This window comes from Rhinolophus hipposideros (assembly GCF_964194185.1).
Source record: "Rhinolophus hipposideros genome assembly, chromosome: 17".
Lineage (NCBI taxonomy): Eukaryota > Metazoa > Chordata > Mammalia > Chiroptera > Rhinolophidae > Rhinolophus > Rhinolophus hipposideros.
The window spans coordinates 5,836,485-5,849,088 of record NC_138063.1 but is presented as its reverse complement, the minus strand read 5'-3'; the positions used below and the strand labels follow the sequence as shown (position 1 = coordinate 5,849,088).

Below are 12,604 nucleotides of genomic sequence, written 5' to 3'. Positions count from 1 at the left end.
TGAGAATAAATGATTTTGTATGCTTGTAAAAGGAATGAAACCAGGTATCAGTTATTATTTACAAATACTTAGTGTCTCAAACTTTTCAGAACAAAGTAACTTATGAATGAAAAGAAAAAGGAAAAAAAAGACAAGCAGAGACACATAAATTTCAGGTGTTTCACATAATCAAGACGAGCTTTCTATCTGATGCTGTAGAATTAGAAACGTGTTCATCAGTACCATAGCAGAATCACTGAAATGGGAACTTTCTCCAAAGTGCCTTGTCCTTAAGCAAAATTTCAGGGTAATCAAACATTAAAACCACATGAGATCTGTTTTCTTCTTCAACTACTACTGATAAACATTTTTAACTTTTGAGTCTATCCAAAAAGGTAGGGACAGGGTTGAAAACCCATCTGAAAGGATACTGGGTTGACGGTACCAGCAAGGGAGGCCCTAGTTCTGCAGACAGCACTTGAAATAGATCACAGCCGTTATCAGCGGACCTTATGCTTCCTGTCCATTCTCATCTCTCCACTGTGTGGACTGAAACTGTCAGATTCACCACGAAGCACTATGAATTCTTTGGAAGTACCATTGTCTCCGAGGTGGAGAGAGAACTTGGAGCTGGATCTTGATTGGACATCCTCGATGGAGCCCTCCAAAACTTGAATGACTCATCTAAACCTGTGACAACAGGAAAACTGTCAGCATGAATAGTCTCCTGGGGACTGTAACAATTAACAGAAAAAACACTCATTACTTGAAACCAATCAATAACTAAGGCAAGAGGTTTGCTAATTTTTATTTTCTTAATCAATTCATATATAAAATTTGTTTCACAAAAAGTTTAATGACAATTAGTTGACTGTGCTTTAGCTTACTCTTACGCAATTCTTCAAGAGCACCAGCTCCCAAAAACTAATGTGCATGAGAACCACACAGCTTGTGAAAACAGTGCCTGGGTCCTATTCCCAGAAATGCATTTCCCCCAAACCAGTGTGGGCGCCATAAATGTGCATTTCTAACAAGCTCACAGCAGATTTCAATGCTGTTGGTTCAAGGGCCATGCTCTGAATAACACAGACAAACAATTAAATGGGTCCCTTTCCTAATAGGGGCACTTATTCCGAATGTTCAAACAGTTCATCAAATGTCATTTTCCTTTTAATTCCCCCAAGAAGTAAGGAGAAAAGTGAATTAGAAATTTACACTTAAATATTTCAGAGTAAAGGAATTTCATGTCTGCAATTTACTCTTTAACAGTTCACACACATATATACATACACAGATACATGCACATAAATAAACTTTATTTATACACACATACACATATACATACATACACCTGGCATGGAGGGGCAAAAATAGTAAAATGTGAACATTTGGGAATTCTCTGTACTATTCTTGTGTTTTTTCTGTAAGTGTAAAATAACATCAAGATTTTTAATAATTACTTTAAAAATTAATTTTAAAATTCAATTTATTTTTATTAAATTATTATCAATTATTATAAGACATAATTATTATTATATGTGCTAAGATCTCATACTTGGGAAATCCAAAGGACTCCAAAACAGAAATTAAAAGGTTTCAGCAAGATATTTTGACAAATGAGTAACATGACAAATACAAACAACTCTTCATTAGGAAAACAATTAGAAAATTTAGTAGGAAAAGGTCTCATTCTTGATTGCCTAGAAGGAACCTTCCCAAAGTTCAAGATAATAATAGAGAACAAAACTATAGAACTTTGCTGAAGGGCATGAAATAACTTATGAAACATTTATATGATTTCAAAAATGGTTTCCATGAAGAATTTATAACATAGAAAAGTGCTGAGGCAATGTTTGTGAAAATGTACATAAGATGTGAACACAATTATGCAAAACAAACAAAAGCTATACAGAGAAAGAAGAGTGGAAGAAAATACACCTAAGTTAGCCAAGGTAACCTCTGGGTAGTGGGACTAGGGATGAATGCTTTTCGTATGCACTTGCCACTATTTTGCAAATATTTTGTAACAAACACATGGGTCTTTAACTGTTTAAAAAAATGTTACATGTTTTAGAAATGTAAATATAATGTACTTACCATTTAAATCACTGCCTTCCGAAGTTCCATTAAGAGCAGAACAATTCAAATCAAATGTATACCGTCCCAGGTAACAATGTTTTACCATCTGATTCAAATGTTCATAAAAACGGCAGTGATAGAAAAGAGCCTGAAGGGCAGGTTTTCCCACGAGTGACAGGCCAGAGTCCTCGTCATGCACGCAGGGGCCCTACAGGAAGGAGGAAGAAAAAGAGAGACACGGTGATTCATGACAGAATTCCTTCGCAAAGACCCACAGGAGCCCGACATCCCCCAGGCCCCCTTCACCTGCCTCCAGCCCTCTACACTGGCAGCAGCCTGATGAGGGCATTATCTCACAGGAGCCTAAAAATCTAGGGCTTTGAGCCTAAAAATCCACTGAAGGCAGAAGGCTGATCTGTCTCCCGAGGGGCCATTTAGTTTTAAATTTTTCTATGAAATGGCACAGCTTTTAAACAATTACATACTTGAGCCACATATACAATAAAAGCAATATTCTGTAACCTACACAGAACAATAAGTATTAAAATATCTGAAATACTATAGTCTAAGTAATTATATTCAAAAGTATTTTTATACCTATCAATAAGCTAGATAAGATGTAAAGCCTCATCAATATCCAAGTCTGTTTGTCACTTTACTTCCCACCGAATGAACTCTGCAAAGGAAACGACCACAATGCACGCACATCAGACACACTTTCCACCAGGAGGTTGAAAAGAATCTGTCATTACTCAATTTTAACCTCTTTGTACTTTTCTTCAAATAACTTTTTGCACTGCTAGTCACTACTTTTCTTGGAATATCCAACAGTTAAAAAGTCAAGCAACAGGATTAGTTTCAAGTTTGCAAATAATCCCAAATGCTTATAAATATTTCTATTTCTTGGAAAATAAAGATTTTAAGACAGACAATAAGGGAGAGAAAAGTAAAAGAAAACAAATCTAAGTGCCAACAGGAAAGGTATGGTCAAAACATATTCAAAATTTATCATTAACTGTCAAATTTGTGTAAGTGTCTCTACTTTCATGCCTCCTTTGTCACCAAGGAAAGATGGGCATTAAAACTTACTATCCAGGAAGACAAAATAATTTACAAGTTAAAGGTAGAATTACATTAATAAGATTATTTCAGTTAACCCTCTTTTCAAAGATACTATCATTAAAATTAATATTAAATACCTTTTATGGTTTTGAATGTTATTGTTCTGTTCTAATAAACCTATCCAATACTATGAGCGTACTCTTTATAAGTAGAGGAATTTACATAATTAAGAAGAAATAAGACTATTTCCTGGGCAGCCAGCACGTGATGGTCACTGTGTAACTTTCACAATGCTGAGGTCCAGAAGAAGCAGGTAAAACAGAGAGAAGGACAGGAGAACAGGGTTGCGTACTCCCAATTATTATGTTCCAGGCAGCGGGGCCCTTTCCTGCATCACCTTAGCTAATTACCCAGGATGAAGTAAGCCATGCACAACCTCCGAGCAATTCTAACAGTCAGAGCTTCAAAACGTCCCATCTTTACAGCCACTTACAACATCCTTAAACGTATAAAACACGTCAAACACACAAGAGATTCACAATAGTTGCCAAACACCACACTCATTGTTATAATTCAGGGAAGGACTTCACCACAAAATGAGAATTATAAATATTTCCACTAAGTTTACTAGCTTACCTCTCACCACATAACAAACCTCAGAAAATCAATAAAATAAAATTGTGAAACAAAGTAGTGCAACACTAGTTTTCTAAATATATTTCATAATATGCCTAGAAGAATGTGAAAATATTTGATTACATAGATTATGTGAAATTATTCAGAACTTTTCCATTTACAAAATTGTCTATAGAATTGCTTCCTGGATGAGTTACAGCCACAGTCCAAAATTCACAAGGGTTTAAGAAAAATAGATGAAGGAATGCAAACTGTCAAAAGCAAGCTCTTCAAAAGCTCTTAAATCTGCTGATCCTTTATTCCATAAAGGCCTGCAGAGGCCGGGGGTTACACCCTCTGCTGAAAGGACAGCAAACCCACTGTCGTCTAAAACCCATCTTTATATATGAGCTTAATGGACGAGAAGCAAGAGAAATGAAGAAAGACACACAATCACAAAATTCTACAACATCTCAGAGAAAGACAATGTGGCGAAAGAAAAAGTGAGCCATGAAGAGGTAAGAAGCAGACAGGTATCCAACTTCTCAGCAGCAGCACCGAATGTCAGAAGACAATGAAGCAAAATTCTCATAAGCACCAATTTTAATCTAATACCTGGTAACTGGCCCAAACTGTCACTTCACTGAAGTTGAATACATTTTCAAATATGCAAGCACTCCGCAAGCTTATCACTCCTGCATTTGTTTTAAGTGTAGAAATACACTTATTTTGTGTATTTTGTGTAGAAACACACTTACTTTGAGAATAATTACTAGGAAATGAAATTCAAACTAAAGAGAAAGGATGCTTAAGGGCGTAGAAAAGCTTGAGATATAACATGGATTAACAATGCAAGAAAAAATAAATAGAAACTCTAAGGGGAAAAAAATCACCCAAATTAAAATTTTTAATACACACACGCATGCATGCGTGCAATATATACTCATGTATGTACATAAATACCAGGACTCTTCATCTGCGTGCCAGAGGGCTCAAGGTCCAGGAAGCAGAGATAACAAAGTGTAACACAGCCCACCAAATGGCTCTGTAGGGAACTGCTGGTTTTCACTTTTTAAAATCAACCTCTCTGTAGATAAATGGAGGCTGTGGAAGATAATGTGAATGTACTCATCCTTCACAAAGTAAAAGTAAGAATAAAACTGGCAAAGATGAGCAGAGTGGGGAGGAGATACGATGAAAGGATAGCAACAGCTTAGCCACATGTTATCTTGTACACGAAGAGCCAAGAAATAAGATCCACAGAGAACACGAGCAGAGACAGCAGGGATGACCAGTGGAGAAACTAAGAAAGGTAACAACGATATTGGCAGGACATTGTTTAAACGAGATAAATACGATGTATGGACACAGTAAAGGAGCAAACATATTATTGCAAACATACTGAAGAATTAAAATCCGTCAGAGGTACAGCTGTCTCTGTGAATGCAGAAGGGTAGTGAATTTCATTATAAGCTATATGAGCTTTTGTAAGCATATGTATTTATCACTCGAAAAAAATAATTTCTTTTAAAAATTCAAAACATCCATTCAAAATATTTTCAACTTCTCCAAGAAAACCACATGATCTGGACGATATACATACTGCATAACCATTACTTATTTTTTATTTGATTTTTTTTAACTAAGCATGAAACCTGGATCCCCACTCTCCACATGCCCACGCTTCCTACTAGCAATGGCCTATTAGCACCAGAGCCTGACTTATGGCAGTGCAGCCAAGCCTAGCATATGCACAAAAGATGGTCTGAATCAAGCTTTGCACAGATGACTAATGGTCCAAGGGCCGGAACAATAAAGTCCTTCACGCACAAGCCAGGCTCCACTCCGCAACCATCAGGAATGGAAGGGGCTGTCTCCCAGCGTAGTGGGGAACTCAGCATGGTCTAATTACTGTGTCAAGATGTCTCCATCCTTACCAGCTTTGCCCTCAGGTGAGTGCTGCGGCTGCCAGATCACCCACAAAACTGCCAGGGAGAGCTGAGGAGGACAGTGTACAAAGAAAGGAAACTCTTCAAATCATTACAAATTTGCAAAGAAAACAGCAAATTAAGTAGGTCATAGAACACTCCAATTAATTTTAAAATATTGTTCTCAAGGATGCAATAAGCTATAATGTTCATTTTCAAACATGTATTTTACTCCTAGTGTCAGAGTACTAATATAGCCATTAGCTATGATTCAAAAGATACTAGAAGCAAAATGAAAATTACATTTAAGAAGTATAAATTAATATTTTCAAGAACAAAAAAGAAATACTTTGATATGTAACAAAGTTTTTAAATGCTGTAATGTAATCCAGACAGAGGGGGAAAAAATGACACTAGTTACAGAAGAAATCCTTAACTACATACAAATTACGAATGTAGTTAAAATGATATTGCTTCTCAGACACCAAGTATTTATTGTTTTGTGAAATCAATACTCCGGATGATTCATGATGAACACATCAAAAGGTGAAAAATATTCATTGGTAGTTATCACATCAAATGTGAAAATGACGTATCGCTATAAATGAGTCAACAGGCACACACATGCCGACAGTGTGAAGCCGAGGCCACTGGGAGCGCACGGACACAGTGACCCCCAGTACAATGAGCATTTACAGACCCCAGCTCTCACTCCAGAGTACCATTCTGCACTGAAAGAAATCAGGGCGTAAGAGAGCGTCTGATTCCAGGCTGGGACCGGGCCGTGCAGCTCACCCTGCCATGCCGGACGGCAAGGAGATGCTGCGAGACTGATGAAGACGTGCTACAAGGACACGTCTTCACGGCGGCCCCTCCTCGCTAAATCTGGGACAGTGGGAACATGTAAACAAATACTGACGGACAACAGATTCTAACCCATGCAACAAACCAAGTTTTCTTGAGTCCATACTAGTGTAAATTTAAAGAGTGAATAAATAAATAAATACATAAAGGGGGAAGAATAGAAAGCTCTTCCTTACAGTAAAACAGAATAAATGTAGAAGAAATGATGGAATTAGAAAATCATCATTCGGCAATCATTCTGTAATAATTGTTTCAGACAAGAATCGTGAATGGAAGTTAAAACTAGTGAAAGAAGGTTGATGAGAGATAGATATTTAGTCTCCAAGTGTCTCCCTGCACAGGAAAAACTATAGCTCCACAATGATGAAAACAGGCAGGCTTTACCTGAACCAAGTAAGCAAAGCTAGTATCACCAGTGATGGGACAGAGACATTGCATGTCTCCCCATACGATGCAGTAAGAAGAATGCACCGGCCAAAAATGCATAACCTGAGTCTAATCATGAGGAAACAGAAGAACCTAATTAAAGGCATATTATGGGAGTCGGCCCGGTGGCTCAGGCGGTTAGAGCTCCGTGCTCCTAACTCCGAAGGCTGCCGGTTCGATTCCCACGTGGGCCAGTGGGCTCTTGCTGTTCAATTCCTCGAGTCCCACAAGGGATGGTGGTCAGCGCCCCCTGCAACTAAGATTGAACACGACACCTTGAGCTGAGCTGCCTCCCTGCCTCCCAGATGGCTCAGGTAGTTAGAGCACGGGCTCTCAACCACAAGGTTGCCAGCTCGATTCCTCGAGTCCCACAAGGGATGGTGGGCAGCGCCCCCTGCAACTAGCAAGGGCAACTGGACCTGGAGCTGAGCTGTGCCCTCCACAACTAAGACTGAAAGGACAACAACTTGAAGCTGAATCGCACCCTCCACAACTAAGACTGAAAGGACAACAACTTGACTTGGAAAAAAGTCCTGGAAGTACACACTCTTCCCCAATAAAAGTCCTGTTCCCTTCCCCCCCCCCCAAAAAAAGCATATTACAGAAACAATTTAAATACCATGCACACCTCAAAAATGTTGAGGTCATAAATGCTAGAGATTTAGGAGCTATTTTAGATGAAAGAAACCATACATACATTCTTGTATCCGATCCTAGATTCTGACTGGGGCTTTTTTTTCTGCTTTTTTCTATTATATAAAGGACAGCAGTGGGATAATCGGAAAAATTTGAATAATTTCCTAGTTTTGATAATTATATGGTGATTTTGTAATAAAATGTCCTTGTTTTCAAGACACTCATACTTAAGTGTTTATGAGGGGAAAAAGTGTTATGTCTGCAACTGAAACACTTCCGAAAAAAGATATTAGATAGAGCTAAAGGAAATTTGGTAAAATTATAACATTTGGGCAATCTGAATGAAGGGTACATAAAAATTGTACTGTTTCTACAACTTTTTCATAAGTCTAATATTTTTCAAAATAAAATTTAAAAAAATACATGTGTCAAGTCAAAATCCTATCACAAACATGAAAAGGAACTAAATAAAGCAAAAACAAGTATATTTATATCACAAACTGACAATTCACTATATTACTTAAATGCATGAAATTACCTTCACATTTAAATGTGGTACAATTTTCAAATAGAAAGAACAACTTTCATAAACAAAAGCTGCACGTAAACTACTACCATCACACTGAAACAGTGTAGTGATGGTCCCTGGGCATGTATGTCTTGCCCCACCCGCCGTAAACCCCAGAGCATTAAATCTGATCATCGGTAAGTCCCCAATATTCAGGTACTCAACAAAGGTTTAGAGAAATGAACTGAAACAAACTACACAGATAATTCCTATCTACCAACAGACTCCTTGCATAAGCAACTCCAAAATTCTATGCTGGTTGTTAAAGTTGCAGGGACCTGGACTTGCGACAATGGTCCCCAAACAAAACCCAGCAGTACGAAATCCACGTCAGACCGTGGGAAACCGATTTAAAAGACTCTAGGCCTGTGGGTCACATGACACAGTACAGGGTCCCTTAGACAATGTCTCTGCTTTTTCTCCCTGAGAGAGGAACGCAGCCTTGAACGAAGAAAGACCGGTATTTATAAACACCACTCTGGACAAAGCGCCCCGAATAGAAAAGATGTGTGGTGACCACGGGCTGAGGCACCAGAGCTGGTTCTCAGGCAGCAGGAGCCTGGTCTCCAGACCCCCATTAGGGACGCCAGCACCAAGGGAGGCAGTGCTACGACGGGCTTCTACTGGCCCCTACTCTCTGGGATCACCCACCTCGAATACGTTTCGGCATCCATGAAAAAAATAAATGGAGGATTGTGCTATTACAAAAATTAGGACCCAGTTTTTAACTTTATTTACTTAGCAACATCAAAGACTAATGGGCTAAATGGAATGCTTTGCACATTTTCAGGCATTAGCAAAGACTGATGGAGCACTATCTTCTCTGCAGTGGGGCTGAGAGAAACACTTACAAAACATATTAAAGATATGGTCCTGAAACATACATTCTACTTAGAAAGATTAAATTAAATGGTAAGAAAAAAGGCTGTAAAGGTAACACATGGAAAGGAACCACTTGAATGGTGTAGACACTAAATGCTAGTGCCTTTCAAAGAAGACGAAGAGTAGGGTGGATTATAGCAGCTAAACATTTTTAATAAATATATGTTTTTAATTTTTAAAAGTTTAAAATGACTTATGTCTCACCTTGTTCCAGAAAAGATTTAGGGCCTATTATGAGGAAAGGTAAATCATAACTCGACTGAAAAAGTACAGCAGGGATGAAAGAAAGAAAAACAAAGGTATGACAACACTGGAACCAGGAATAAAGCAAAAAAAGCCTAAATAGGAGAAGAGCCACATTGGATAGGAAGCCTGTAAACTTCCAGCACTCAACAATAAAAGAAAACCCATTATGTAAATTACCTAACTCACAGTTTATATATGCAAATTATTACCACCGAGAAGTATAGTCCCAGACAGTGACACAGATGGAGATGTACATGGGGGAAGAAGTGGGAAGGGCAGTCACAAAGAGGACACTGCAGAGTGCCCCGTGGGGCGAGGGACAGGAGTACAGAGGCCATCGGTTTAGACTCCACCGAAACTGTGCAAAGCAGTTAACAGCAATTCTCGGTAAAACCGTTCATCAAATATCTACCTCAACCAAATAAAATATTTACAAGGCTCGTAGATACTGGTGCTACTTCCTGCTATGTCCTCCAAAATACTGGGAAATGTCCACCGAGGTAAGTTAATGAAATATTGTGTAGAATAAGATTTTGCATCGTTCCACCAAAGATAGTTTCAATTTTAGAGTACTGGATATGTAGTACCTTCTTTCTGGCTGTATAAACTGGCAAAGGTCACAACTTCCTAGCGACGATAAAATTCCATTATCTAGCTTTGAGGACTACCATTCTCCTTTCTTAGAGCAGCTGTTTCCACTTTGGGATTTAAAGTTTCACTACATGTGTTTCAAAATTGGGGGACAAATACGAGGTTACCAGTTATTTATACTGCTAAGTGAGGACACTTAAAAACAAAAAATAACTACAAAGAGCTCAAAAAAGGAAGAAAACAAATCTAAATTTATTAAAAACACTTTCAATGAGTAGACTTATTTTTCTAATTGTGCTTCAGATTAGCAAAAGTGTCACCAGCATCATCAAGCGCTGTGTGGGGTAAGAGTAGTTCTCAAACATTTTTGATTCTGGCCAACAGGCAAAGCAGAAGACTCCAAAAGCTCACTTAAATCAACTTTTTAGTAGAAAATTAATTCTGGGATGAACAACTGGAGATGAACCAAACCCACGAGCTGCAGTAAGCATGTTGGCAGCAACACAGAGGAGCTGTACAGTCTTTAACTTGTAAGAGAATATGATCATCTACATGTGGTTCTATGGTGTCGTGTCCCAAGAGCTTTCCCAGAACCCACAGATCTTAGTACCTTGCCTTTATAGTCCATTTCCTTGAAGAATACAACATTCGTTGGCAGTACATCACCAAGCTTAGAGTATACAAGTGTCAGCAGTTTAACAAGGGGAATAGCAATGATGTGTATATGAGCTAAAAACAACACATGCTTTAAGATTTAGTTATTGGGTAACGGGCAGCAAAACTACCACACTGTTAATATAAATATTAATCCTGTGTACCCCTTCCGGTTTTGTCTCCGATGGTTGTATTACAACACAGACTGTGAATAAGCAATCATGATCAGAAGGCAATGCTGAACAAATTAGAGAAACCTGCGGACAAGTGGCCTGGCATTTTCAGTAAGTGACGGAGATGCCCTGGGTTTGGAAAAGTTTGGAAAAGTGAACCTCCCCAGAGCTAAGTAAGATCCGGGCCTGACAACCACCAGGGTTCACGCTGCAGGTGACTGCCTGGCAGGCTGCTTTCACCGCACCGCCACTAGATTCAGAAAGTCCTCCAGATACACTCTAAGAAAATCTGAACAGAAACCTTTGATTTGTCTGGGACCCTGGGGAGTGAGATACAACCGTGTGATAAATACACACACATAGAGGATGAGGATCGATGGACAGGAAATGGGGTAAGGAAAAAACCACGTGTCTCATCTCCCCAGGGAGAGCACTTTTCTATCCTCCAAATGATCTAAAAAGTAGCAGGCTGTTAAAAGTACCACTAGACTTGATATTCAGGACGTGAAACAAAAAATTAATCCAGTAGGAACCAAAGAAAGATTATCACCTGAACTGTGCACTCACCCAGAAAAGGAAAAAAGATGCCAATATCAATGCATTTTTAACCATAAACACATTTGTTATTATTAAATTAGAGAGGCAACATAGTGAATGGGTAAAAAAGAGTATACCCAGCATGACAGCAAAGGTGTGTGATTCAGGGCAAACAATTTAAACCCTCTGTGCTAAAGTTTCTTTAGCTACAAAATGAGGATAATAATGGTTCACAATCAGTTACACAAGCTAATACTAGTTAAGCTCCTAGAAGAGTGCCTAGTATATAGTAAACACCATGACAGCTATTACTAATTCCACTTAAAATTATTTTGAACACTACAGAATTTATAAATGAATTTATAAATGAATGAATTTATAAATCTGATCAAGCATAAAAAAATTCCTATATTTTCTTTTGAGATCCTGTTGCCCTGTATAAAATTTAATCAGTAATTAAATATATATATACTCAATTAAACTCAAATTAATCATAATTAATCTCAACTTATCATTAATTAATCTTAAAAATCTAGGCTGATAATTGTTTAGTCACCCACCTGCCAAGTATAATCCTTTACAATTACTGAAGGCATTGGAATTACAAGGAGATTCTGAAGAATGAATGCAGCCTGAAATATATTTAAAAAAAAAAAAGTCAATACTGCCATCTTGTTGTCATCTCTGAAATAACCAATATATTATAATTTAATAAAAACTTATCACTGGCCAACTGCCCATGCTGACACGTCATTATGAGAATGGCCAAACTGCACTTCTTGTTAGGTAATGACCTAACAAGATAAATTGTTTCATCAGAAAGTATAGTTCTTCCTATTCCAGAATTTTGTTTTTCCAAAACTGATGTGTAAAATATAAACTGTTCTGGTGGCATTTAGGAAATACATTTTTATGTTGCTTTCATCCCCTACAGACCACACACATACTCCTTCTCTCTCTCTCTCTCTCTCTCTCTCTCTCTCTCTCTCTCTCTCTCTCTCTCTCTCTCTCTCTCTCCCTCTCTCATACAAAGGCCTCTGAAATAAAAATATTTGTTAACTAGAAATATAAAACACAAATGTTCCACTAAACCTCCTAGGTCCTAAAGATGACCAAATTAAATAATCATAAAAAGTACGAACACTGTCTATTTAGTGAAAGATTGTAATATAATGGGAGAATAACAGGTAACAAGGGATCCAAAGAGAGTGAAATTTTCAACCATCTTAACTGGAAGTCAATAGATAAACTTTAAAGTTGGTCAATCAGGAGGATACTACAATTTCAAGCACTGCATTAAAAAACAAACACAGCCTTTGTATTTTGAACCAGAAAGTGGCTAATGATGGCCCAGGATCTGCTGT

The 12,604-nt window shown here is 38.0% G+C and overlaps 1 protein-coding gene across 4 annotated transcripts in view; it reads right to left on the bottom strand.

Moving 5' to 3' along the window:
* RTTN (rotatin) overlaps nt 1-12,604 on the bottom strand; it is a 132,235-nt gene that overhangs the window by 53,184 nt on the left and 66,447 nt on the right. For 3 of the 4 annotated variants that reach the window (XR_013995298.1, XM_081078984.1, XM_081078986.1), the window contains 3 exons: nt 11,801-11,872; nt 2,077-2,266; nt 578-669 (listed from right to left, as the gene is read on the bottom strand). Coding sequence is in view for 3 of the 4 variants with exons in the window: in XM_081078984.1 (XP_080935110.1) it covers nt 578-669; nt 2,077-2,266; nt 11,801-11,872 (354 nt within the window). In the remaining variant the exon portion in view is untranslated. The remainder of the gene's footprint in view (nt 1-577; nt 670-2,076; nt 2,267-11,800; nt 11,873-12,604) is intronic. The other variant, XM_081078985.1, reaches the window with a different exon arrangement.